This window comes from Bombina bombina, chromosome 1 (genome assembly GCF_027579735.1).
Source record: "Bombina bombina isolate aBomBom1 chromosome 1, aBomBom1.pri, whole genome shotgun sequence".
Lineage (NCBI taxonomy): Eukaryota > Metazoa > Chordata > Amphibia > Anura > Bombinatoridae > Bombina > Bombina bombina.
The window spans coordinates 634383414-634411195 of record NC_069499.1 but is presented as its reverse complement, the minus strand read 5'-3'; the positions used below and the strand labels follow the sequence as shown (position 1 = coordinate 634411195).

At 39.9% G+C, this 27782-nt stretch overlaps 1 protein-coding gene across 1 annotated transcript in view; it reads left to right on the top strand.

Annotated features, from left to right (window-relative positions):
• Positions 1 to 27782, top strand: part of LOC128660194 (phosphatidylinositol 3,4,5-trisphosphate 5-phosphatase 2) — a 254345-nt gene that overhangs the window by 62350 nt on the left and 164213 nt on the right. Inside the window, exons 4-6 of the mRNA XM_053713896.1 lie at positions 10244 to 10439; positions 13741 to 13828; positions 14320 to 14391. Coding sequence (XP_053569871.1) covers positions 10244 to 10439; positions 13741 to 13828; positions 14320 to 14391 — 356 coding nt within the window. The remainder of the gene's footprint in view (positions 1 to 10243; positions 10440 to 13740; positions 13829 to 14319; positions 14392 to 27782) is intronic.

Below are 27782 nucleotides of genomic sequence, written 5' to 3'. Positions count from 1 at the left end.
GACCAAATCATTTGGTTCTTGCCTGGGTGACCTGCGCCTTTAGGATAGTGGTAAGTGTGCAAAAGTTTAGTTTGAAGATTCTCAGGAACAAAATACTGACCACTAGGTTTCTCAGAAGGTGCATTGGTTTGTGCAGCCAGGATCTCCTCCCCCAAGGGAGAAGTCAAATTAGCATGTATGGTAGCCAAAATATGGTCAGGAGGTATAACAGGAGTAGGTACAGACTCCTCCTTGGACAGAGGCAAAAATTGTCGAGAGAGGGCATCAGCCCTAACATTCTTACTACCAGGCAGGTAGGAGACCACATAATTAAACCGAGACAAAAATAGTGCTCATCTGGCCTGTCGGGGTGGCAAACGTTTTGCTTCAGATAGATAAGTTAAATTTTGTGGTCAGTAAGAATGAGCACTGGCACGCTAGTACCCTCGAGAAGATGCCTCCATTCCTTAAATGCCAAAATTATAGCCAGTAATTGTGTGAGATAGTGGGTGATGGTAGTGCGCTAAGTGCGGGGTATTAAACACCTTAACTGAGTAATAGTTCCTTCAAGCTATTAAGTGAAAAGTGACAAGTGTGAGAGAAAAAGTAAGGGCGCTAGAAAAGCTAAAAATACCACTAAAAGCCAATACAAAAATGTACAATGACCAGGGAATTCCAATATATTAACAATGTATTTAATGTGCCATTGAAAACAAGATTACAAAATTAAAAGGGACGTCTCCCAAAAACTTGCATAGTAAAAAATCAGTTTAAAATTGTTATAGATGACGACTGTATACCAATTAAACGTTAGATACTATGTACATATAAAAGTTCATTCCTTAAGACCTTGCCAATTGTGAGATACAATGTCTAATACTAAAGTCAGATGTCAGATATGCAGATAATCTTGATTGTTGTTCTATGTAATATTCCCACAATAGAGAATCTTTTACTCCATTTGTATTTCGGTATGCTAAAAAGTTAAAACGTCTTAATTTTAAAAGCTTCACAGCAACTTTACCAAAGGCCGGTCTCTGTCAGGCAACTCCGTGTGTGCTCCACGAGAATCCGGCGTCTGACGTCACGGTTTCCACCTCGAGGGCTCGCCTCTGATCAGCCAATTGGGACCTCCGTGGGTCTCTATCTGTCGGTCTGTTGTTATCCGGTCCGATTCTTAGTAGTTTGCTTATTGTTAGAGGTTGCTCTTAGTGCTGTGCACGCCACCTCCTTTTCATGGGTATCCACCAGGGGATAAAATTAAAGATGCAGTACAACCCGGGTTGATAATTTTTCTGTGCAAAGGTAGTGCACAGGTATTTAGTCCTTAGACTGTGTTATGTGGGGCTGGTTTTCTACGCGTTTCACTCCTTTCAGAGCTTTATCAAGAATTCTTGATAAAGCTCTGAAAGGAGTGACACGCGTAGAAAACCAGCCCCACATAACACAGTCTAAGGACTAAATACCTGTGCACTACCTGTGCACAGAAAAATTATCAACCCGGGTTGTACTGCATCTTTAATTTTATCCCCTGGTGGATACCCATGAAAAGGAGGTGGCGTGCACAGCACTAAGAGCAACCTCTAACAATAAGCAAACTACTAAGAATCGGACCGGATAACAACAGACCGACAGATAGAGACCCACGGAGGTCCCAATTGGCTGATCAGAGGCGAGCCCTCGAGGTGGAAACCGTGACGTCAGACGCCGGATTCTCGTGGAGCACACACGGAGTTGCCTGACAGAGACCGGCCTTTGGTAAAGTTGCTGTGAAGCTTTTAAAATTAAGACGTTTTAACTTTTTAGCATACCGAAATACAAATGGAGTAAAAGATTCTCTATTGTGGGAATATTACATAGAACAACAATCAAGATTATCTGCATATCTGACATCTGACTTTAGTATTAGACATTGTATCTCACAATTGGCAAGGTCTTAAGGAATGAACTTTTATATGTACATAGTATCTAACGTTTAATTGGTATACAGTCGTCATCTATAACAATTTTAAACTGATTTTTTACTATGCAAGTTTTTGGGAGACGTCCCTTTTAATTTTGTAATCTTGTTTTCAATGGCACATTAAATACATTGTTAATATATTGGAATTCCCTGGTCATTGTACATTTTTGTATTGGCTTTTAGTGGTATTTTTAGCTTTTCTAGCGCCCTTACTTTTTCTCTCACACTTATAGCCAGTAATTCCCTGTTGCCAATTTCATAATTGCACTCTGCTGGAGACAATTTCTTAGAGAAGAAACCACACGGATGCAAGGAACCGTCAGGTGTAGGACGTTGAGACAAGAGGGCACCTACTCCAGTCTCAGACGCATCGACCTCAAGAAAGAAAGGCAGGACAGGGTTAGGATGAGCCAGAACTGGAGCGGCAGCAAAGGCAGTCTTAAGACTATCAAAGGCCTTAATGGCAGTAGGTGACCAATGGAGTGGATCATTCTCTTTACGGGTCATGTCTGTGATAGGTTTGACCAAGGAAGAAAAGTTTTTAATAAACTTTCTATAGTAATTGGCGAACCCCAAAAAATGTTGAATAGACCGAAGACCAACTGGGTGAGGCCACTGCAGAACTGCAGATAACTTGTCAGGATCCATGGAGAACCCTGCGACGGAGAAGGTTACTTGAGTCTGATGGAACTCACATTTCTCGAGTTTACAAAACAGGCCGTTCTCACGTAGTCTCTGAAGAACCCGTGTAACATCAGAATGATGAACCTCAAGTGTGGATGAGTGTATGAGGATGTCATCTAAGTACACCACAACACACTGTTGCAACATATCTCATAAGACATAATTAATAAATTCCTGAAAAACAGCAGGAGCATTACATAGGCCAAAGGGCATTACAAGATACTCATAATACCCGGTCCTGGTGTTAAATGCTGTTTTCCATTCGTGGCCCTCCTTAATCCTAACGAGATTGTACGCTCCTCTCAAATCAAGTTTAGTAAAGACCGTAGCTCCCTTGAGGCGGTCAAAGAGTTCCGTAATAAGCGGAATAGGGTAAGCATTCTTAATGGTAAGACGATTAAGACCCCTATAATCGATACATGGTCTTAACTCGCCACCCTTTTTCTTCACAAAGAAGAAGCCAGCCCCTGCAGGAGAGCAGGATTTGCGGATGATCCCCCGCAACAGAGCATCGGCAACATACTCCTCCATAGCACAATTCTCTGCAACAGACAGAGGGTACACCCGGCCCCGAGGAAGAATGGCTCCGGGTTGCAGGTCTATGGCACAATCGTAAGACCGGTGAGGAGGCAATGTACCGGCACGCACCTTGTCAAACACGTCTAGGAACTCTCGGTACTCCTCTGGCAATTGAGAAACCGAAGAAGTGCACAAGACTTTAACTGGTTTCGGAATCCAAGTGGAAATACATTGCGGGGACCCCGACAAAATTTCAGACCTGCGCCAGTCGAGACTGGGATTGTGCTTTTGGAGCCAGGGATAACCCAGAACAACCGGAAAATGCGGAGAGTTTACCACCTGGAACTGGAGGGTTTCAAAATGGAGAGCCCCAACAGCCATGGACAACGGAGCAGTTTCGTGAGTAACGAGTGCGGGCTGAAGGGGCCTGCCATCAATGGCCTCAATAGCAAGTGGAATGGACTGAGGCAAAAAAGGAATGGAGTGCTTTGGAGTGCCAACAAGAGCCTGGGTGACTATGGAGGAGTCCACCCAGGAAAGGACAACCATGACCAAAGGTTTCTCCTTAAGCGGTTCCGGGGACAAGGATAAACCACCCAAGGTCTGCCCCTGATAGGACCTTAGGTGTGAGCGTTTCCTGGCCGTGTAGGACAAGACTTCAAAAGGTGGCCCTGTAACCCACAATAGAGGCAGAGCCCCTCCCTCCTCCTAAAGGCCCTCTCTGCCGCGGAGAGGTGAGTGAATCCCAGCTGCATCGGCTCAGCAGTACCTGGTGACTCAGGACCAGGAGGCATGGGAGGAGAGGGAGGTATGGGTGGGAACGAACACGTAGGAGACAATGGAACAGGAGGCTTCCACAAGCGCTCCTTGAAAGAGGGCCTCTCTCTGAGTCTGATGTCAATTAGGATCAAAAAAGACACCAATGCCTCAAGATCCTCTGGTAAATCTCTGGCAGCAACTTCGTCTTTAATCGCATCAGAGAGCCCATGAAAGAAGGCGGCAACAAGGGCTTCATTGTTCCAACCTACCTCTGCGGCAAGCGTACGGAACTCAATAGCATACTGAGCAACAGATCTTGTACCTTGCTGAATGGACATGAGTCATTTAGCAGCAGAGGAGGAGCGAGCCGGAACATCAAATACCCTTCGAAAGGAGGCCACAAATTCAGGGTAATTTGAAATCACAGGTTTATTAGTCTCTCACAAGGGATTAGCCCAGGCAAGAGCTGTGTCAGAGAGTAACGAGATGAGAAATCCCACCTTAGCTCTGTCAGAGGGAAACGCCTGAGGTAACATCTCAAAGAAAATGCCCACCTGGTTCAAAAACCCTCTGCACTGAATCAGGAACAAGGAAAACAGCAGATTCAGGAACAAGCCAGGGATCAGGAACCAGGAAGGACGTCAGGCAGCCAGGTAATACACAGGAACTGAGACAACGCAAAGGCAAAGCATACTGAACAGAGGCCCTTTAAATAATAAGTGATGACATCCCAATTCTGAGACTGCATCCTGTCTCACATGGATGATGCACACCATTCTGGCCATAAAAGGAAGTGCAGGAATTGAGCAGCATCCCCCACAATGCACCATAGTCAGGAAGAGAGGTGAGTAAAATGGCTGCCAGCAGCACATGGCAAACACAACAGGGAAAAAACCCTGACAGTGTTCCAATCAGCCAATAGAATGCAAGCTCAATTCTATTGGCTGATTGCATCAGCCAATAGGATTTTTCCTACCTTAATTCCTATTGGCTGATAGGATTCTATCAGCCAATCAGAATTGAAGGGACACCATCTTGGATGACCTCACTTAGAGGAACCTTCATTCTTCAGTCGCCGTTGGATGGAAGAGGATGCTCCACGTCGGATGTCTTCAAGATGAACCCGCTCCACTCTGGATGGAAGAAGATAGAAAATGCCGCCTGGATGAAGACTTCTGCCGGTCTGGATGTCCTCTTCTGGCTGAATCGGATGAAGACTTCTGCCCCTCTGGAGGTCCACTTGTGCCCGGCTGGGTGAAGACGTCTCAAGGTAGGGTGATCTTCAAGTGGGTAGTGTTAGGTTTTATTAAGGGGGGATTGGGTGGGTTTTAGAGTAGGGTTGGGTGTGTGGGTGGTGGGTTTTAATGTTGGGGGGTATTGTATTTTTTTTTACAGGTAAAAGAGCTGATTACTTTGGGGCAATGCCCCGCAAAAAGCCCTTTTAAGGGCTATTTGTAATTTAGTATAGGGTAGGGAATTTATTTATTTTGGGGGGCTTTTTTATTTTATTAGGGGGTTAGATTAGGTGTAATTAATTTAAAAATTGTAATTTCTTTTTTATTTTCTGTAATTTAGTGTTTTTTTCCCCATAATTTAATTTATTTAATTTAATTGTAATTAATTGTAGTTAGTTTAGGTAATTTATTTAATTATAGTGTAGTGTTAGGTGTAATTGTAACTTAGGTTAGGGTTTATTCTACAGGTAAATTTGTACTTATTTTAACTAGGAAGTTATTAAATAGTTAATAATTATTTAATAACTATTCTACGTAGTTAAAATAAATACAAAGTTGCCTGTAAAATAAAAATAAAACCTAAGATGGCTACAATGTAACCATTAGTTATATTGTAGCTAGCTTAGGGTTTATTTTACAGGTAAGTATTAAGTTTTAAATAGGAATAATTTAGTTAATTAAAGTAAATTTATTCAGATGTATTTAAATTATATTTAAGTTAGGGAGTGTTAGGGTTAGGGTTAAGGTTAGACTTAGGTTTAGGGGTTAATACATTTATTATAGTGGCGGCGACGTTAGCGGCAGCAGATTAGGGGTTAATAAATGTAATATAGTTGCGGCAACGTTGGGGGGGCAGATTAGGGGTTAATAAATAAAATGTAGGGTTCAGCGATGTTGGGGGCAGCAGATTAGGGGTTTATACATATAATGTAGGTGGCGGCGGTGTCCGGAGCGGCAGATTAGGGGTTAATAAGTATAATGTATGTGTCGGCGATGTCGGGGGCGGCAGATTAGGGGTTAATAAGTGTAAGATTAGGGGTGTTTAGACTCGGGGGTCATGTTAGGGTGTTAGGTGTAGACATAACTTTTATTTCCCCATAGGAAACAATGGGGCTGCGTTAGGAGCTGAACGCTGCTTTTTTGCAGGTGTTTTTTTTCAGCCAGTTCAGCCCCATTGTTTCCTATGGGGAAATCGTGCACAAGCACGTTTAGCCAGCTCACCACTGACTTAAGCAACGCTGGTATTGAGGTGAGATGTGGAGCTAAATTTTGCTCAACGCTCACTTTTCTGAGGCTAACGCTGGCTTGCAGAAAACTCGTAATACCAGCGTTGTCTTAAGTGAGCGGTGAGAAAAAAAGGCTTGTTAGCACCGCACACCATTACCGACAAAAACTCGTAATCTAGCTGTTAGTTTCCTCCGGGAAATTGTTTTAACGAGTTGGATTACAATAAAGATATATATATATATATATATATATATATATATTTTTTTTTTTTTTTAAATCAAGGTTTTTTATTAAGGTATTAGGCGATGCAATATTCATAATGCAATGACATGGATACTCTCTCAACAATATGACAAAAAAAAATCTTTTTGAAAATGAAAAAGAAAAAATTCCAGAGTATCTTCACAAGTAATCAACCTTGTTTCCAAAACACGACTCCAGAAATTTGCCAGACGTCAATTAGCTAGAGTTACATCTAAACATTGAAAATAATTATGCTAACTATTCTGTGGGCACACATGTCAAAACAAAATTCTAATGTGACATATACATATACATTACCGCTCTTATAAGGATACCTTAGATTTTTTATTATATTTATTGAGATTATTGGGATACCTCTTTATCAGGGTATACTGCCAAATAGAGTGATATTTTAAACTGAACTACTTAGATTAATAATAAACTATCTTTAATGAGCGGTACCATACTTTTTCGATAGTTTATGTAACTCTAATTGGTATATTAAGTAAAATAGTAAAGTAATAATGACATATAAGGTTAAGTAGGTACTGTATGTATGGGATAACTAATCCTGCAATTTATACTATATGAGAATATAAAAAAAATATTGATGGAGCTTGAAGAATTGAAAGTGGACAGATAAAATGAAATTGAATGCCCAGATGAGAACACTTTTATATAATGAGGCATAAGTCTAATATGATGGGTGGTCTAGTGACAATTAAAAAGGTAGGTCACTCGCAATGTTCAAAGCCGAGGATATATGTTGGGTTTACTATATTAAAATCTACATATACTTATGTCTATGTGGTAGGGGCATAGACACTAGACAACCAGTGCTATGTAGCAATTTAAAGTCACCAAAGGACACATTTAAACCATCCTCCTCATTCGCTTAATTAGTAATTGGGACTATAAATCTGGAAGTTATTACATATAGGAGGCCATGAGATAGCCTTGACCCCAAGGATAATCCAGCCCTGTAATAAGAATATTTAGTACCTGTTGGGCATCTTTGACACAGAACCAGTCAAGGCCCACCGTCTTGGCCGCCGACGGAAGGCCCCACCAGTATAGGTATATGCTTGAATATGGAACCTATATCTTAAATAAAAGCAGTGCAAAATATGAGAATACTTATTAAGAGGGATCTAGTTCTCCCAGGGAACAGGTCGGCAATCGTTGAGTCAGCTATAACTCCCTTGAGAAGAAAATTAAATTATCCATGTATAAGTTTGCTAGACTGAAATAGTACAAGTATGTGACTGGAAACTGAACAATAAAGATAAAAATAATAACAAGAAAGTGTGAGTAATGTTAGAAGTCTGGCTTCAACCACATTAGATTTTCATGTATCCATTGCGAAACAGTCATTTAAATATGGGGAAACCAAGTCTCCTGAGATCAACCCAAAAGCTACTAAGTAATCATGGTATTAGTCATAATAATATACTGTATTGTGCTTTGTCATCGAAAACACGATTACCCCACTCCCGTCCTTAATGTCTTTTGGCCACTGTGGAAGCATTGTGGTTCTTGCTGCAGCCTGTGCACAAATAGGCTTGAGCAGAGGAACTGGAGAGGAAGTTTGTGGTGACGGGCCCATTCTTTCACGACCATTCGTATCGGTGCAGAGGTGTACTTGGGCTCCGTAGGAGGCTGACATCTAGGTGCTGGTTTGTGGCTTCCCGGCCTCTTAGTATTTGCAGCTGCATCCTCACTCGGCCCTTGAAGTGGAACAACTAAGGTGGCACCCTCATAACTAGCCTGTCTGAGGGCTTCTGGATAGTCAGTTTCCCTTGGTGCTTTCCTCGCTACCGCAATCAGCTTGTACACGCTTCCAGGTTTCTGATACTCTGCCTGCAGGTTACATACATGTGGGTCGCCCGCTGTGGTATTGCAAGCACCAGCACTGTCAGTGATGTGCCTAGACAACCGGGTAAATTTTTCATCAAGTGAATTACTCAGTTTAGATATAAGCGTTAGCAGGATAGTATCCGAGTTTTGCATAGCTCAGTCAGTTTTTGGTATGTACCTGTATTTTCAGCAGATGAACACTGCTATACCCGGTTGATCCTGTAAACGGGGGGGGGAGATGGTGTTGTGAGGTAGGCCGCAACCTTCCGACTTGAGTAAACCTACTATGTTCTTCTACCAAGGCTTGAAATTATATCTCCTGAATCAGGGCTGGTTCCCCTGAAGGCAAACAAGGTTAATATGTAGAAATCCGTAGGTATACCAGAATATTTTTCAATTTATGTTGTTTAATGTCGGAGCTCTAAAATAAAGCGTCCAATTATGGCTGCGGCTTAGACACCCCCCTTACAATAAAGATATTTTAATTTTTTATGTAGCATATCCTCCTTTTTGTTTCTAAGCTCCACTTACCAGTTGGATTGCTCGCTGCACATCGACCTTACTGCGAGCCTGTACCTGCTGCTTCTCCTTTTTTTCACTGAGAGTCCCGGACCTGTTATGTCATTTACGCTGACACACATGGAATACTTGCCGAGAGGGTGAGGGACGCCGACATGCTCGGTTGTGGATCCGAATGATCGCTGGAAGTGAGTCCCTGCTCCATGGTAAGGTGGCGTGTTGTTTTCCTGTATGGATATGTATAAGGGACTTATAGACGGTGAACCTTATTATATATGGAAGCTCTATAAATGTTTAGGTGGCTCTTTACAGTGTTATCCTGGTGTGGAAATATATAAATTGGTTTTAGAATTTATTGGACTTGTTCCTTAATGTTTCTTACTGTATATAAACCTATACATATATAATTACAATTTGCTGCCATCGCTGAGCAACTTACCCCCATCACTGCGCTAGTTCTCATGCCGTATCTCACGGCATGAGAAAGATGCTCCTTTGGAGCTTATGGAAGCACTCTTTTGTTCACATTGCAGCTAATTTGTAATCTAGCCCTTAATCTTTTTGATGCTTTTGCTTCTTCGCAAGAAGCTTTTGGCAGGAAAGTCCTTCTAGCCACGGTGTCGGCTAAATAGCAACTGACAGAAAAATTGTCCTACCCTTTCCGTAATATAGACCATCTGCTTGGGTATAAATCCTACATGTTATGGAGGACTGTTGACCATCACCTTTTATTAAAAAATAAACAAAATGTATGCCTACGTGATAAATTATTTTCTTTCAGAATGATGATGGTCCACAGGCCCCGCCGTTTTTAATTTTTAGGTTCTATTGACACCTCTATAGACCCTGCTTTGTCTTTCCCACCTATATGTTTCCTATTTTCTACTCAGCTATATGTTAAACTAAGAGAGAGCTGGGAGGTGGGAGGGATTTTAAGCTCAGATATGGGTTCTTGACCTCCTCCTAGTAGTGGGAAATATATCCCATATGCTATGAAGGACTGTAGATCCTCATCATTCTGAAAGACAATAATTTATCAGGTAAGTATAAATGTTGTTTTAATATGATGAGCCAATTGTCTCTGTCTAGCAGATATAGGTTTGTAGTTCTTTACAGGTTATTACACTTTCTTAAGTGTTATTAAAGTTTATCTATATACAGATTATTGTATTAATTTGTGCATTATATGTTCCTGCTTTTAGCTATATTTATATTATTACGTGGCTGTTGTAGAAAATGTTGATCTCTTTTTGTTCAGGTCTGGTAGTTAAGAAATCCACAGACAGAAAGGACACCCTCTGTACAGAACTAAGTACACTTTCACCTCTACGTGGAACATCCATTTGCAAACGGTTTATGCCTAAGCAAAAAGCTTCTGAGACCACTTCCAAAGAAGCTGTTGGGCTGTTCCTACTAGGACCTGAGCTAGAGAAGCAGTGTGAGGAGCTGGACAGGTGAGAGATGGCTGGAGGGGACAGTTGAGTGACATTGACCTTAGAAAAACAGGTGGGCGACACAGAATAGTAGGAGTATAAAAGTTTTACTTTGAGAAAGATTATTTGAGTAACATGATGGCAATTAGCTTGTGAGTCATACTGTGAGTGACAGAGACCCACGTTCCAATCAATCATAATTCCTGTGCTGTGGCTTTCAGGTGTCCCAACATTTCCTGGAGGCTTTATTGGACAGGGGAGTGAGGTTGACCTCTAGGCAGTGGCCAACGGGTGCTTGGTGGGGCCATGGGTCTATGCAGTGGCAAGGTGGGGTGTGTTGTAAGTGGAGGTATGCAGAGTCAAGAAATGTTGTGGGTGGAGCCCAGACAGTCCCTAAAAACTGGGACATTTGCCCTTACTGAGGAAGCTGTCAGAGGGACAATTCCGCAAGATCTGGGGCAGTTGGAAGGTATGGGTTTTCATATCTGAAAAAAGAGAAAATAGTGTATAGCAATCCATAAAAGAAACACTTTAGTACTACATAATCTGTCTTAAGTAAAAAATGTGACCCCATTACAATCTGTTTGAAAACTCCACAATATACCACAATAAGGAGAGAACAGAGCAATCAGGCAAAAAGGAGAAGTTCATCCACATTGACTTGTGTCACACATGCCACAGCCCTCCAAATCTCTTGGAGGGGACATTACCAGGAACAAAAAAAATCCAGGGACAATTATGCAGAAGTACAGGAGTGGGTGCTGGCTAGGAAACACAAAATATCACTGCTGTGAGTTGGCAGATTTTCATATGCTTGCAGGACACAATATTTAAGAGCTGAGTCTTAGGGGGTATACAACTGGTAGGGTTCTACATCACAGCTCCCTATCAATAAGTCTAATGTGCCATCACTCATTTCAGCTTCCTCAGGGAGAGGAGGAGCTAGTGCCATTCTGGGGTAGAGAGATGTGTTTTGTATTTTGTGTGCCACAAGCTGGAGTATATCAGCTTCACCAGCCCACAGAAAAAGGAATTGGCAATGAGCTGGAACCACCCATCAGAACGGTCAACTTCTGTTCTGTTTGTAAATAGACTAGAGAAGAGCAACAAAGAAACTTACAGTTAATCAGTGTGGGAGTCAGGAACACTGGAACAGATGTGGCTCTTATTATTAGAGCTTACCAGAACTGAATGCATATTATCTCTGGAAATGCCTTAGCAGTAAAAGGTTTTGGAGAAGTGCATCCTGCTGTGTCTTGAGATTTTTAAATAAAATGTAGCTATGCATAAAAAAAACAACAACTTTGCAATATATTTTCATGATTTATTTTCCTCCTTCTTGTGCAATTTAGCTTCGAAAATTGAGCACCACCAGTGGCATCTCCACAGCTCCTGGTGTGCTGCCTAAGTTACAGCCAGTTAAATAAGTTAGCAAAGTGGTTATATGTTGGGGCTGATGGCTGAGCTATCAGAAACTAAGCATTTAAGTGTGGGCTTAGTGGGGGCCCTGGCCCTGGAGTAAGGGCTTTGGCTCTAGCCCTGGAATGGGGGGGCCTGGCCCTTGAATGGAGAGCTTGTGCGGGAATGGGGACCATATAGTGAATGGTCTGGCCCTTGAGGGGGGCCCTGGGAGTTTTTTTGCTGTGGGGCCAGGGTGTGTGGGGTTTGGCCTTGGAGATTGGCCCTAAATATTGGGTGCCTGTCCCTGGAGGTTGTGGGGATGGTGGGGGTAGGGCATGGAGACGGCCATCCTCATTAGAATAAATCTGCATAATTTGTGGTGGGTGTGAGACAGCGGGGGGGGGCATTTTGGCCTGATGCACTAGTTGGTCTCAGTATGGCCATGACCACAAGGTTTTTAAATGTATTTGTGGAATTAATGATAACACTGATACTGATGATAACATGTACTTTGCATATGGATAATTTCACACATTTCTAACATATTTTGACTTTTTAACTTCAACACATTGGACATGTTGAAAACAATTTTTGCCTATTATGAACGACATCCCCTGGCCTGACTTTTTTGTTGTAGTTTTGTGTATGCTCATTTCATTTGCTGTTAAACACCAAAGTATTTTTTTTACAAAGTTAAAGATATAGCTCAAATCATGACTTTTAGTCATCATCAGTATGGAACTATGCAGTTATTTTTCTTTCACTTAGGCCAAATTTCTTTTTCTTTCATTGAGGTCTGTGAAAATCGGGGGTGGTTCTAGGCTATAACATATCGGGGAGCAAAATACCGATTGCAAATCTAAATATTAAGTATGTATAGAACATACAGAAGTATGTATACATAATTCTACTACCTATTCCTACCAAAATGAGGCCAAAATGTAAATTTTATACCATTGGATTCTAAAAAAATGCTGCAAATCAAAAGAAAAACAAGTTTACAGAATTTGCTTTTGTGACCTCTCTAGGGAGTATGGCACAAGCACAATTTTGACACAAAATGACATTTAAAGGGACAGTTTACCCAAAAACTTTCTCTCCTTAAATTTGTTCCCAATGATCCATTTCACCTGCTAGAGTGTATTAAATTGTTTACAAATAGCTCCTTAGCCTTTATATTGGCATTTTATATAGCTAATTTAGCCTTTAGTATCCCTACATATACTGAAAGTTTCTATAGGTATAGGCTATTGACAAACAATGAAAACAAAACCAGCAGATGAAATTACATTCATAGTGGGAGGTGGAAGAGATAAAGCTCCAAAACGTTAATTTTCAATTGTCTGCAAGTTTAGCCTATTTTGATGGGCTGTGGTTTCAAAGAGCAAATCCTGCTATTTATTTTGGAAAAAAAAGCGTAAATGAGCAATTTCTCATACATTTTATATGCTGCGGCTGGTAAAACAAGTCATGGGGAATACAGTGAACTGTCCCTTTAATGTCCATTTAAAGGACCAGTCAACACAATAGATTTGCATAATCAACAAATGCAAGATAACAAGACAATGCAATAACACTTAGTCTGAATTTCAAATGAGTAGTAGATTTTTTTTCTGACAATTTTAAAAGTTATGGCTATTTACACTCCCCCTGTACCATGTGACAGCCATCAGCCATTCACAAATGCATACACATACCATGTGACAGCAATCAGCCATTCACAAATGCATACACACTTATTCTTGCACATGCTCAGTAGGAGCTGGTGATTTAAAAAGTTTAAATATAAAAAGACTGTGCACATTTAGATAATGGAAGTAAATTGGAAAGTTGTTTAAAATGGCATGCTCTGTCTGAATCATGAAAGTTTAATTTTGATTGAGTGTCCCTTTAACATCTACCATTTATCTTTTGTTTGCAGAGAGATTGAGCACACATGGTGCAGCCTGAAGATTCTCACAATGGTATTTGGTCATATGGCTTCCCTACTGCACCGTGATGGGGACCAAGTATGTGATCAAGAAATATGTTATGCTGCTATACACCAATACTGGTAGCAGTGCAGATGGGGCTAAAAACCGACATTGCTTGTTTTACAATAACCTCTACGTCCCTTTAATTTTAGTGCTTCCTCATGATTCATTAGCTTTACTTTTTCTGTATTTATGAAACTGCTTCTCCATTTACACCACTCCATATTTTATGCAAATTACTTTGCCTATCGGAATCTTAGAATAATAATTCCGCAAAGTATTTAAGTAATTGCCTCAGTATACCATTTCCTGCTTATTGTATATTTGCATCACCTGTCTCCTCTGTCATCCTCTGTCATTCACTGCTCCGTATACCTTTCTGCGCCTACCATCCATGGCGTATGTTTATTAACAGCCCATATATTCCCTGCTTCTCCTGTCACCCACACTCTAATAGTCCATTATACCCTACTATATCCAGCACAGAAAGTTCTACATGATATTTCTACTATTTCCCATATTTCCAGGTTTCAGTTTTGGATAAACTGATTCATAAAGTATCATCTGTGCAGGAGCTACTGACTTGTCTGGAAAGTAAGGTAAGATTATCAGTATGTACATGTCTTGTCTTTATATGCTGACCGGTTTCTCATTCTTTTTCTATCATTTTGAGCTACTGTTTGTTTTTTTTGTTTGTTATGCAGATATGTTTATTTACTAAAACCATATGTGTCTTACACTTTGTCAAATTGTTTTCTTCTCCTACTTTTGTCTTGGTATAAGATGTATTGGTGTTTGAGGTGGAGTTAAAATTATTTCCCATATTTGTTCCAGTAAAGTTGAATATTTTATTCATTGGGAAGGTTATGGGTCTGAGGTGAGATCATGAAAACCTTCTTCTGATATATGCCTGCCATTCAAATACAGTACGGGAGATTACAATTGGAGGTGGAGGGCAAATCTCTGTGCACTAGTGGTCTGGCAAAAATGCATCTTTTCAGGCGCATGTTAAATAATCTTTATATTACAAGTTGAAAGTAAATGCGACCGTGAGAGCGCAATCACATTTTACTCACAAATAAACACTGGGACCTCAGACCTCTGGTTAAGTGACAAAAATGTCACAAAACACATCAAAAATACATGTAACAGACAGTACAGTAACACGCATATTAACACTGTCTAATATAATTTTTTATTAAAAGATATTGCACAAAAAAGTTATAAGGGCTCAAAGTTACGAGATGTCAGGTGTTAGAAAAGAAATGGGCCAAGAGTTCTTTTACATAAGGATCCATAGGAACATGTTTATTCATATTTGTTTGTATTTGTATATTTATATTAATGTGCTGTTGCGATCAGGGTTGTGCGAGCTGTGGCTGTTAGTTTTTCGGCATGAAAACAAAGCTCCATTAAAGTCTATGGAGAAATGCAACATTTGAGAGCGAATATTGTGCTCGCAGAAGCACAAATTTGCGCTCCAACTGTAATCTATCCGTACATATTTAAGGGAACAAAGTAGTCTACTTGATGATCAGTTGTTTAGTAATTACTATAATAGTAGCTTCTGTTCTGCATACTATTAGTACTTGATGGCTATACCTGTTTGTTGTACCTGTTGGCAATACCTGCCTGTTTATTGTACTGTTGGATCTATTAGCCTGCCTTTAGTATCAGTTACTTATAACATGCAGTTCCTTCATTTATAGCCTCAATCAGTTTGCTTAGAATTTGCCTTGTTGGTTTGATTCCTAATGTGCCCAAGTTATTATCTAGCCTTGTAAAAACTCTTTTGTACTCAGACCCCTTTTGCCACTGTCTCTATCAGTCTATGGCCTGTTTAGTATCTGATGTTCTCACTTGTTACTATGATTGGTATCTATCAAATTGATGTATCACTGAATCTTTATTTACTTTAACAAATCATACAAAATCATTCTGCCTTGTTTGCTTATTATCTTGACCTCTAGTACCTCATTTATGACAGTCTGTGGCTATCATAGGTGCAACCAGAACTATTAATTTATGTATGTAGGGAGTCCCCCAATGGCTTTCTAGGCAACCTAACTCTTGTTCATTTTTATCAGTCTCTTTATGTGTGTGCCGTTATGCTTATCTAAAGGAACCTCAGCATTTGCATTTCAGTCATGGCAAACAATTTGGTTGGAATCTTATGCAGCTGGAGATGCACAAACCAGTTTGTTGTTAAAAGGCAAAATTATATTAAATTCAAATGTTGAAGCCACAACTGATGCAGTTATAGAGAAAAGTAAATTAATATTTTCTCTCCAATGGGAGCCAGTTATACCCATTAAGGGATGATGCTGAGCTCTTCATATGACATTTAGGTCCAAAACAATGTTTTCTTCGGTACAAAATCAGTTTCCTTCTTGCACCCTCAGGTCCTCTTCTCCATAACATGCAAGGGCAAGAGTTTTGTTCATTTTGTTCTTTACTTAACAATAAGAGAATGAGTTTTTCATATTGTTCAGGACCCTGTGGCTTTTAAAGGGACAGAACCCCCCAACATTTTCATGAATTGGATAGAACATACAATTTCAGTCAACTTTCCAATTTACTTCTATTATCAAATGTGCTTCATTCTCTTGTTATCCTTTGCTGAAGGAACATATTTGCACTACTGGCAGCTAGATGAACCCATCTATTTAGCCAATTACAAGTGACAAATGTGTGTAGGCATCAGCAGCTAGCTCCCTCTAGTGTAGGATATGTGTGTATTATTTTTCATCAAGGGATACCAAGAGAACAAAGCACAATTTAAAATAGAAGTGAATTTAAATTTTTTTTAAAATGACATGCTCTATCTGAATTATGCAAGTTTAATTTTGACTTTCCTATCCCTTTAATACCTTTGTCTAATGCCCCCATTTGTTATGGGTAACTGTATTTTTATCCTGACAACAAGGGGCGAGATTACATATGCGGCTCAAGCTTCAGCGTAACTGCTGAAACCCGCGTCACCCTTAATTTCCCCCTGCACATCGGGGAATCACATAAACCCTGCTGGCAGTTCATAAACTAAGTCAAATAAACTAGCGATGTCCAGAAATGTGAGTAAATACACATTTCTCTTGTTAAGTGTATCCAGTCCACGGATCATCCATTACTTATGGAATATATTCTCCTTCCCAACAGGAAGCTGCAAGAGTCCACCCACAGCAAAGCTGCTATATAGCTCCTCCCCTAACTGCCATATTCAGTCATTCTCTTGCAAGCCTCAACATAGATAGGAGGTCGTGAGAGTCTGTGGTGCTTTCTACTTAGTTTATTCTTCAATCAAAAGTTTGTTATTTTTAAATGGCACCGGAGTGTGCTGTTTATCTCAGGCAGTATTTGGAAGAAGAATCTGCCTGCGTTTTTCTATGATCTTAGCAGACGTAACTAAGATCCATTTGCTGTTCTCACACATTCTGAGGAGTGAGGTACTTCAGAGGGGGAATGGCGTGCAGGTTTTTCTGCAGATAAGGTATGTGCAGTAAAATATTTTTCTAGGAATGGAATTGACTAAGAAAATACTGCTGATACCGAAGTAATGTAAGTAAAGCCTTAAATGCAGCGATAGCGACTGGTATCAGGCTTATTAATAGAGATACATACTCTTATAAAAATGTGTTTTAAAACGTTTGCTGGCATGTTTAATCGTTTTTTAACGTACATTGGTGATAACACTGTAATGTTGGTATAGCCTTAAATGCAGTAAAAGCGACTGGTATCAGGCTTATTAATAGAGATACATACTCTTGTAAAAATGTGTTTTAAAACGTTTGCTGGCATGTTTAATCGTTTTTTAACATATGTTTGGTGATAAAACTTATTGGGGCCTAAGTTTTTTCCACATGGCTGGCTTAAATTTTGCATAGAAACAGTTAACTGAAGCTTCCCACTGTTGGCTGTGGCAGTTTGTTGTGTCTGTTTTTAAAAACGTCTATGTCGTTTTTTTTGTTTTGTTTTTTTTTAATCTGTTTTTTGCATTAAGGGGTTAATCATCCATTTGCAAGTGGGTGCAATGCTCTGTTACCTTATTACATGTACTGTAAAAATTTTGTTTGTTTTACTGCCTTTTTTTTTTCACTGTTTTTCAAATTTTGACAAAATTTGTTTCTCTTAAAGGCACAGTAACGTTTTATATATTTGCTTGTTAACTTGATTTAAAGTGTTTTCCAAGCTTACTAGTCTCATTATTAGTCTGTTCTAACATGTCTGACATAGAGGAAGCTCTGTGTTCATTATGTTTTAAAGCCATGGTGGAACCCCATCTTAGAATGTGTACCAGATGTACTGATTTCATGTTAAACAATAAAGATCATTTTTTGTCTTTAAAAACATTATCACCAGAGGATTCTGTCGTGGGGGTAGTTATGCCGACTAACTCTCCCCACGTGTCAGACCTTTTGACTCCCGCTTTAGGGACTCACGCTCAAATGGCGCCAAGTACATCAAGGGCACCCATAGCGTTTCTTTTACCAGGGGATTCTGTCGAGGGGAAAGTTATGCCGACTAACTCTCCCCACGTGTCAGACCCTTCGACTCCCGCTTCAGGGACTCACGCTCAAATGGCGCCAAGTACATCAAGGGCGCCCATAGCGTTTATTTTACAAGACATGGCAAAGGTGGTGAATAATATTCTGGCAGCAGTATTAGTCAGACTACCTGAAATTAAAGGAAAGCAGTTAGCTCTGGGGGTAGATACAGAGCATACAGACGCTTTAAGAACCATGTATGATACTACCTCACAATATGCTTAGTCTGTGGGTGATTTTTTTTTTGACTCAGGGAAGATGATTTAACCTGATTCTGATATTTCTACATTTAAAATTTATGCTTGAGAACCTCCACTTGTTGCTCAGGGAGGCTTTGGCTGCTCTGAATGAATGTGTACAATCGCAGGGCCAGAGAAATTGTGTAGACTGGATAAATAATATGCAGTGCCGGTGTGTACTGATGTTTTTCCAATACCTAAAGAGGTTTACTAATTTTTTTTTAATAAGGAATGGGATAGACCAGGTGTGCTGTTCTCTTCCCCTCCTATTTTTTAGAAGAATGTTTTCTAATAGTTACCACCACACGGGACTTCTGGCAGACAGTTCCTAAGGTGGAGAGAAGAGTTTCTACTCTAGCTAAGCGTACCACTACCTCTGACGAGGACAGTTGTGCTTTTTAGATCCAATGGATAAAAAATGTTTATTCAACAGGGTTTTATCCTGCAGCCCCTTGCATACATTGCTTCTGTCACTGCTGCTGCGGCGTTCTGGGTTGAGTCTCTTGATGAGGCTTTACAGTTAAGCGACTCCATTGGATGAATATATTTGACAAGCTTATGCTAGCCAATTCCTTTGTTTTCTGATGCCTTGTTCATTTGACTAGACTAACGGCTAAGAATATATCATGGTCAGCTGTCGTGACTTTAATAAATAAGCTACTTAACTTCCCTTCAAGGGGCAGACCCTATTCGGGCCTGGTTTGAAGGAGATTATTGCTTATATCACTGGAGGAAAAGGTCATGCCCTTCCTCAGGATAGGTCTAAATCAAGGGAAAAAAAAAAAAAGTCTAATTTTCGTACCTTTTAAAAACTTCAGGGCAGGTGTGGCATCCTCTTCCTCTAAGGCAAAACAAGAGGGAATTTTTGCTCAGTCCAAGGCGGTCTGGAGACAATCGGACCTGGAACAAAGATAAGCAGGCCAAGGAGCCTGCTGCTGCCTCTAAGGCAGCATGAAGGAATGGACCCCTATCCGGTAACGGATCCTATAGGGGGCAGACTTTCATTCTTCGCCCAGGCGTGGGCAAGAGATGCCCAGGATCCCTAGGCATTGGAATTTATATCCCAGAGATATGTTCTGGATTTCAAAGATTCCCCCCCCAAAAAAAGGGGAGATTTCGCCTTTCACAATTATCTGCAAACCAGATAAAGAAGGAGGCATTCTTACATTGTGTACGAGATCCATCCAGTTCCAAGAGAGGAACAGGGACAGAGTTTTTACTCAAATCTGTTTGTGGTTCCCAAGGAGAGGGAACCTTCAGACCTATTTTGGATCTAAAGATCTTAAACAAATTCCTCAGAATTCCGTCATTTAAGATGGAAACTATTCGTACCATCTTAACTATGATCCAGGAGAGTCAATAGAGGACTACAATGGATTTGAAGGATGCTTATCCTCACATTGTGATGCATAAAGATCACCATCGTTTTTCAGGTTTGCCTTTCTAGACAGGCATTACCAGTTTGTAGCTCTTTCCTTTGGGATATCTACAGCCCCAAGAATCTTTATGGAGGTTCTGGGGTCGCTTTGGCGGTCCTTAGACCGCGGGGCATAGAAGTGGCCCCATATTTAGACGACATCCTGATACAGGCGTCAAACATCCAAATTGCCCAGTCTCATACGGACGTAGTACTGGCATTTCTGAGATCACATGGGTGGAAAGTGAACAAGGAAAGAGTTCTCTATCCCCAATCTCAAGGGTTTCCCTCCTAGGGACTCTGATAGATTCTGTAGAAATGAAAATTTACCTGACGGAGTCCAGGTTGTCAAAGTTTCTAAATTTCTGCCGTGTTTTTTCATCCCATCCGCTCCCTTCGGTGGCTCAGTACATGAATGAAATCGGCTTAATGGTAGCGGCAAGGGACATAGTACCGTTTGCACGTCTACATTTCAGACCGCTGCAACTATGCATGCTCAGTCAGAGGAACGGGGATTACACAGATTTGTCCCCCTGTTAAACCTGGACCAAGAGACCAGAGATTCTCTTCTCTGGTGACTATGTCGGGTCCATCTGTCCAAGGGTATGACCTTCCGCAGGTCAGATGGGACAATTGTTACAATAGATGCCAGCCTTTTAGGTTGGGATGCAGTCTGGAACTCCCTGAAGGCTCAGGGATAGTGGACTTAGGAGGAGACCCTCCTTCTAATAAATATTCTGGAACTGGGAGTGATATTCCATGCTCTTCAGACTTGGCCTCAGTTAGCAACTCTGAGGTACATCATACTCAGTCGGACAATATACACGACTGTGGCTTACATCAGCCATCAAGGGGGAACAGAAGTTCCCTAGCGATGTTAGAAGTCTTACAATAATTCACTGGACAGAGACTCACTCTTGTCTATCAGCTATCCATATCCCAGGTGTTGAGAACTGGGAGGTGGATTTTCTAAGTCATCAGACTTTTCTTCCGGGGGAGTGGGATTTCCTCCGGAGGTCAAGACCAAGCAGGAGAGGGCTTTGGTGTTTTTGACAGCGCCTGCGTAGCCATGCAGGACCTGGTATGCAGATCTGGTGGACATGTCATCCTTTCCATAACGGTCTCTGCTTCTGAGACAGGTCCCTCTACCTCAGGGTCCTTTCAACCATCTAAATAGAATCAATCTGAGATGGACTGCCTGGAGACTGAACGCTTGATGTTATCAAAGCATGGCTTCTCCGAGTCAGTCATTGATACCTTAATACAGACATGAAAGCCTGTCTCTAGGAAAATTGAACATAGATATGGTGTAAATATCTGATTGTTATGAATCCAAGGGTTACTCATGGAGTAAAGTCTGGATTCCCAGGATATTATCTTTTCTCCAAGATGTTTTTGAAAAAAGGGTTGTCAGCTAATTCCTTAAAAGGGGACAGATTTTTACTCTGTCTATTTTTTTGCACAAGCGTCTGGCAGGTATTCTAGACGTTCAGGCATTTGGTCAGGCTTTGGTTAGATCCAAGCCTGTTTTTAAAACTGTTGCTCCGCCATGGAGCTTAAACCTGATTCTTAAGGTTCTTCAAGAAGTTCCGTTTGAACCTTTTTTGTTCCATAGATATCAATCTTTATCTTGGAAAGTTCCTTTTGGCTAGCTAATTCCTCGACTCGTAGAGTCTCCAAGTTATCTGTGTTACAATGTGATTCTCCTTATCTGGTCCTTCGTACGGATAAGGTAGTCCTGCGTACCAACCTGGGTTTTTTCCTAAGGTGGTATCTAACAAGTACATCACTCAAGAGATAGTTGTTCCATGCTTGTATCCTAATCCTTCCTCAAAGAAGGAACGTCTATTACACAATATTGGACATGGTTTGTGCTTTAAAGTTTTACTTACAAGCTACTACAGTTTTCATCAAACGTTCACCTTGTTTGTTGTCTATTCTGGACAGAGGAGAGGTCAAAAGACTTCAGCAGCCTCTCTGTCTTTTTGGTTAAAAAGCATAATTCATTTAGCTTATGAGACTGCTGGACAGCAGCCTCCTGAAGGGATTACAGCTCATTCTACTAGAGCTGTGGTTTTCACTTGGGCCTTTTTTAAATGTGGCTTCTGTTGAACAGATTTACAAGACGGAGTCTTGGTCTGCGCTTCATACTTTTCAAATTTAACAAATTTGATACCTTGCTTCTTCGGAGGCTATTTTTGGGAGAAAGGGTTTTTTACAGGCAGTGGTAACTTCCGTTTAAGTACCTGCCTTGTCCCTCCCATCATCCGTGTACTTTAGCTTTGGTATTGGTATTCCATAAGTAATGGATGATCCGTGGACTGGATACACTTAACAAGAGAAAACATAATTTATGCTTACCTGATAAATTTATTTCTCTTGTAGTGTATCCAGTCCACGGCCCGCCCTGTCACTTTAAGGCAGGTAATTTTTTCATTTGAACTACAGTCACCACTGCACCCTATGGTTTTTCCTTTCTCTGCATGTTTTCGGTCGAATGACTGAATATGGCAGTTAGGGGAGGAGCTATATAGCAGCTTTGCTGTGGGTGGACTCTTGCAGCTTCCTGTTGGGAAGGAGAATATATTCCATAAGTAATGGATGATCCGTGGACTGGATACACTACAAGAGAAATAAATTTATCAGGTAAGCATAAATTATGTTTTCTGGAGTTGCCAGTGATTTACAGCAGTTTAGAAACTGCCGGCGCATAAAAAAAAACAAAAAAAAAGTTACATTTCCCGTAAAAGTCTAACATGCCTCCCAAAAATAAACCCGACATGTTAAATCCCCTGTATCCGCAATCCCCCCACATCGCAACTAATAATAAAAGTATTAACCCCTAAACTGCCAACCCCCCACAGCGCAATATACCTATTTAAACTATTAACCTCTAATCTGACATTCACCCACATTGCAATAAACATAATTAAACTATTATTCCCTAAACCGCCAACCCCCCACAACGCAATAAAGCTAATTACAATATTAACCCTTAAACCGCCAACCCACAATGAAAATAACTAATTTAATTACTAAGCCCCCTAACCTAAAACCCCCTAAAGTAACCACAATTACATAAATGTAAATACTAACTTTAAAAATAATAAAAACTAAGATTAAATTAATCTAAAATTACAAAAAACAAAAGTCTTACATTACATACAAAAATAAATAAAAAAATAAAAAATAAAAGAATTAAACCTAATCCCTATGAAAATAAAAAAAGCCCCCCAAAATAAAAACACCCCTAATCTAAACTAAACTACCAATAGCCCTTAAAAGAGCCTTTTGTAGGACAGTGCCCTAAGTTAAACAGCTCTTTATTTATTTAAAAATGGCGGATTAGGGGTTAATATACTTTATTAGTTATTGCGGTGGGGTATGGCGGTTGACGGGTAGAGAGATACTGCGCGTGCGTTAGGTGTTTGTTAATACTTCCAGGGAGTTATGGCGCTCACATTTTCAGCGCAAGGCTTGCTGCGCCTGCCTATGTGTGGCGAGGTGAAAATGGAGTAAAATGTTTCCATTTTCGCCTTGTAAGTCCGCTGAATATGTGATACTAATTTGTGACACGGTGCTATGTTAGTTTATGGGAATAAAACTAGCAGGCGACGGGTGAAATATACGCGCCGCATTTATATTCGGCACATATATGTGATAGCATTATTCTAATAAAAACTGGCAACTCCGGCTTTTGCAGGCGACGCCGCATATGTAATCGTGGCCCAAGGAGCATAGTTAAATCATGTACAACATTTTAAATTTGTTATTTTTTCTTTGGACTGACTCAGAACAATAGATGTTCAGGTAGTTGTCTGGTCCCTTATTTCTGGTGTTTAGAGTAATTGATGCACAGTTATATGCACTTTGTATTCAGTATATAGAAATTTAGTAGCACATGCCCTGTGTAAGGATCACACAGAGTTAACTAAAAGCTGTCAGCATTATGAACGTGCTTGTCTCATAACCAGAGATGGTTCTAGATTTAAAAGTTGGTTGTGCTATTAAAGGATGCCACTTTATCTCTTTCCTTGTCCTGGATAGAGCAATAGACAGGTGAAACATTGGCTGTTACCTCCTGCTTACAGTATTTTACCTCACTCTAAAATTCCCCATTTTAACCACAGCCACTTTGGAGGTTACTCACCATCATTCCATCCTTTATACATTACCCTCTCTTCCTCAGTCATTGCAGATGATACAGAAGTATATAACAGCTGTCAACAATACTTCACCCACCACTCCACAGAGTCTCACTCCCAGGACATCTTTTTCAGATTCCAATAGAAAAACAAGAATAGAAGCATCACAGGAAGTAAGTAAAGTTGGGTATGGAGAACATTATTTCTTTCCTAAGATATGGAGAGTCCACAACGTCATTCCAATTACAAGTGGGAATATCATTTCTGGGAATTATCATTCTCTTTGCCTCTGTACAATGGAGGAGGTGAAGTTAGGTGTATGAAGATATGAATTCCTTTTTTGGGTACTTTTCCCTGCAAGCAAGGTTTTGGGTTCAGGTGAGTCCACACCAATCTCTCAGGTAGAGTAGTTGTGGCTTTTAAGCAGTTAGGAATTTGTAAGGTGGTCCTTACTTTGTTTCCTAACATATTTCTGACTTAATTATAGAAAGCCAGAGTTGGTTACTCTGTTCTTTCTATTTCTACAGGTCTCTGTAAAGAATATGTGTCCTTTCACACCTTGTGAGCTATCTTACTGCCGGACAGCTAGACTGCAGGTAAGTGCTTTTGTCTTCTAGGTCTTGGAGACTTGCACTTCAAAAGAATATTTCATTTGCAGTATATGGGGACATATTTAAAACCCTTTATTTAGATTAATTTAGGCAGAAGGCAGGCACATTATGTATGTGGAGACTAGGGGTTAATCTTCCCTTTATTGGGATGTTTTTCCTCTTTGGGACTAAGTTACAAAATACTTTATTTAGTATGTGTGTGGGGCTTAGGTTTTTTTTTTTTTTTTACTGTGCTTTTTGAATAAACTTAAATTTTGGCAGTTTATTTCTCCGGGCTAACTGACAGACTGTTTGAAGTTGCGTCTGTGTAATTTGAGCTCTGGTGTTGTAAGCAGAGGGAAAAGCGCAGTTTCCTTTTCTCTGCCGGTCATGTGACTTCCCTCTTCTGTCGGGTATTCATGGACCGGAGCGGCGTCACTGAAATTCAGTCTTTTCTGTGTCGATCTGCTGTATGATCGTTCAAGAGTCTTTTGGCAGCCAAAAATTGTGAATAAATGTTATGGTAGAGCACCTCAGTCTGTCTGAGGTGTAGAGGGCCTGATTTGGTTTCTTGATATTAAAAATTATTCATAACGTTACTCGGCCGTGGTATAAGAAATAAGAAAGTGATAGTATTTAAAATATTTCTGTAATTTGGGGAATTTTTTATCTTGTATTATGGACATGGATCAAGACTCTGTGTCTTTTGATAAATGTTTGTTATGTCTAGAGGCACAAATTGTTTTGCCTATGCAATTCTGTGCTGCATGCTTAGCATGCTTAGCTAGAACTCTTCAATTTAAAGATAAATTGTTGCCCTCTGACCCCAATGTCTCTCAGGATGATGCTGTTCAAGCATTGCCACAGCTTTCTCCTCAAACGTCCCAAGCCTCATTGGTGTCACATACTGTGCCCTGTGATTCCTCTCAGCCTTCAGGAGGCATATATTTGTTGACAATAGTTGAATGGGGAAGTATGCGCTACAAGCAAAGGGCTAAGGTAAACAGTTTATTCAATAGAAGTTATACAATATATTTAAAATTCATTAGATGTTATACAATATGGTTAAAATTCAAAACTTCATGGATCCATGTATACATATCAGTAGTAAAAATACATAAAAAATACAGTAAAATTCAATAAAGTGCATAGACCACATATATATATATAAAAACACAAGTGGCTAATTATATAAATGGATGAGTAGTGTATCCTATAAAAGTGGTAGTTACTGTGAAGTTTTCCTATGTGGAGTGGAATCCGTGTTAACAGTATCAGTTTTTATGTCCAAAGTGCAAAAACAGGTGAAAGTACAAAAACAAGTGCAAGTTCCAAGAAAAATAAACAGTGAAATAAAAAAATGGTAATAAGATCAAAAATGGTAATAAGTGTGTTTGTGAAAAAAATGGAGTGTGAAAAAATAATCACAAATCGATCAAATGGTTCCAAAAAATATCCAAAAATATAAGAGCATAAGTAACAAATAGTCTCTTGGTGTGTCTATAATCTAAAAGATGTGACTAAGCACAGGTGTTTCAGGCAATGTTAATCTGGATCCAAGGATGAGAGTAATGGGTATATGGAAGCACCGAAACTGTAATCCTATGTCTTAAAGACCTATGTTCATAGAAAATTCCAAAAAATTCCAAAGGTTCAAAAAACTCCAAAAGTGGATGCCAAAGATAGTGAAACAATTATGTGTGTAAAAGTCCTATGCCTATAAAAAACAAAAATAGAACATAGTGCAATAAAGTTTAAAACTCTTGGTTTAATATTAAAATCGAGCTCACCAGTAGTAAGTTGACGCGTTTCAGCCTTTCCTGGGCCTTTCTCAAGACTGTACTACTGTCTAGGTACTGGGAGCTTATATATGGTGTAGAAGTAAATTGACTGTGTCTGTTTAGGCGCCAAAAAGTCATTTGATATGCCCCCTTCTGGATTGTACTAGTGTCTTCTGGGTAAAAAATGTGTTTGTTTGCCCATAGAGTATATAACTGAAATAATTTTTAAGGGTTGTTCACCCCATGTATTTTCCTGATAGGTTCTCATTACTTGTGTGCTATCAATAGGGTTATCATCTACTGATAGTCTCAGTATTTTTCGTCTATAATTAACGTATCGTCACTTCCAGTTTCTAGCTTGTGACATAATTTGTGGTTTACATATGGTCGGACTTTTGTAATTAGAATAACTACTCACTATGTGTGGGATTTTAATATCTCTGAGTATCTGCTATGGCTTTATACATTGTCCGTGAGGTACTGGCAGTTCTAGTATAAAGCCATAGCAGATAGGATTACAGTTTCAGTGCTTCCATATACCCATTACTCTCATCCTTGGATCCAGATTAACATCGCCTGAAACACCTGTGCTTAGTCACATCTTTTAGATTATAGACACACCAAGATACTATTTGTTACTTATGCTCTTATATTTTTGGATATTTTTTGGAACCATTTGATCGATTTGTGATTATTTTTTCACACTCCATTTTTTTCACAAACACACTTATTACCATTTTTGATCTTATTACCATTTTTTGATTTCACTGTTTATTTTTGATTTTCTTGGAACTTGCCCTTGTTTTTGAACTTTCACCTGTTTTTGCACTTTGGACATAAAAACTGATACTGTTCACATGGATTCCACTCCACATAGGAAGACTTCACAGTAACTACCACTTTTATAGGATACACTACTCATTCATTTATATAATTAGCCACTTGTGTTTTTATATATATGTGCTCTATGCAGTTACCACCTATCCGTATTGCACTTTATTGCATTTTACTGTATTTTTTATGTATTTTTACTACTGATTTGTATACATGGATCTATGAAGTTTTGAATTTTAACCATATTGTATAACATCTAATGAATTTGAAATATATTGTATAACTTCTATTGAATAAACTGTTTACCTTAGCCCTTTGCTTGTAGCGCTTACTTCCCCATTCAACTATTGTTACCACTAAAATCCACTAGGGGATTTTTTGGAAGAAAGCTTAAAGGGTACCCACGAGCGCTCGGTCTACTACACAATTGTAAAACTGGAGGC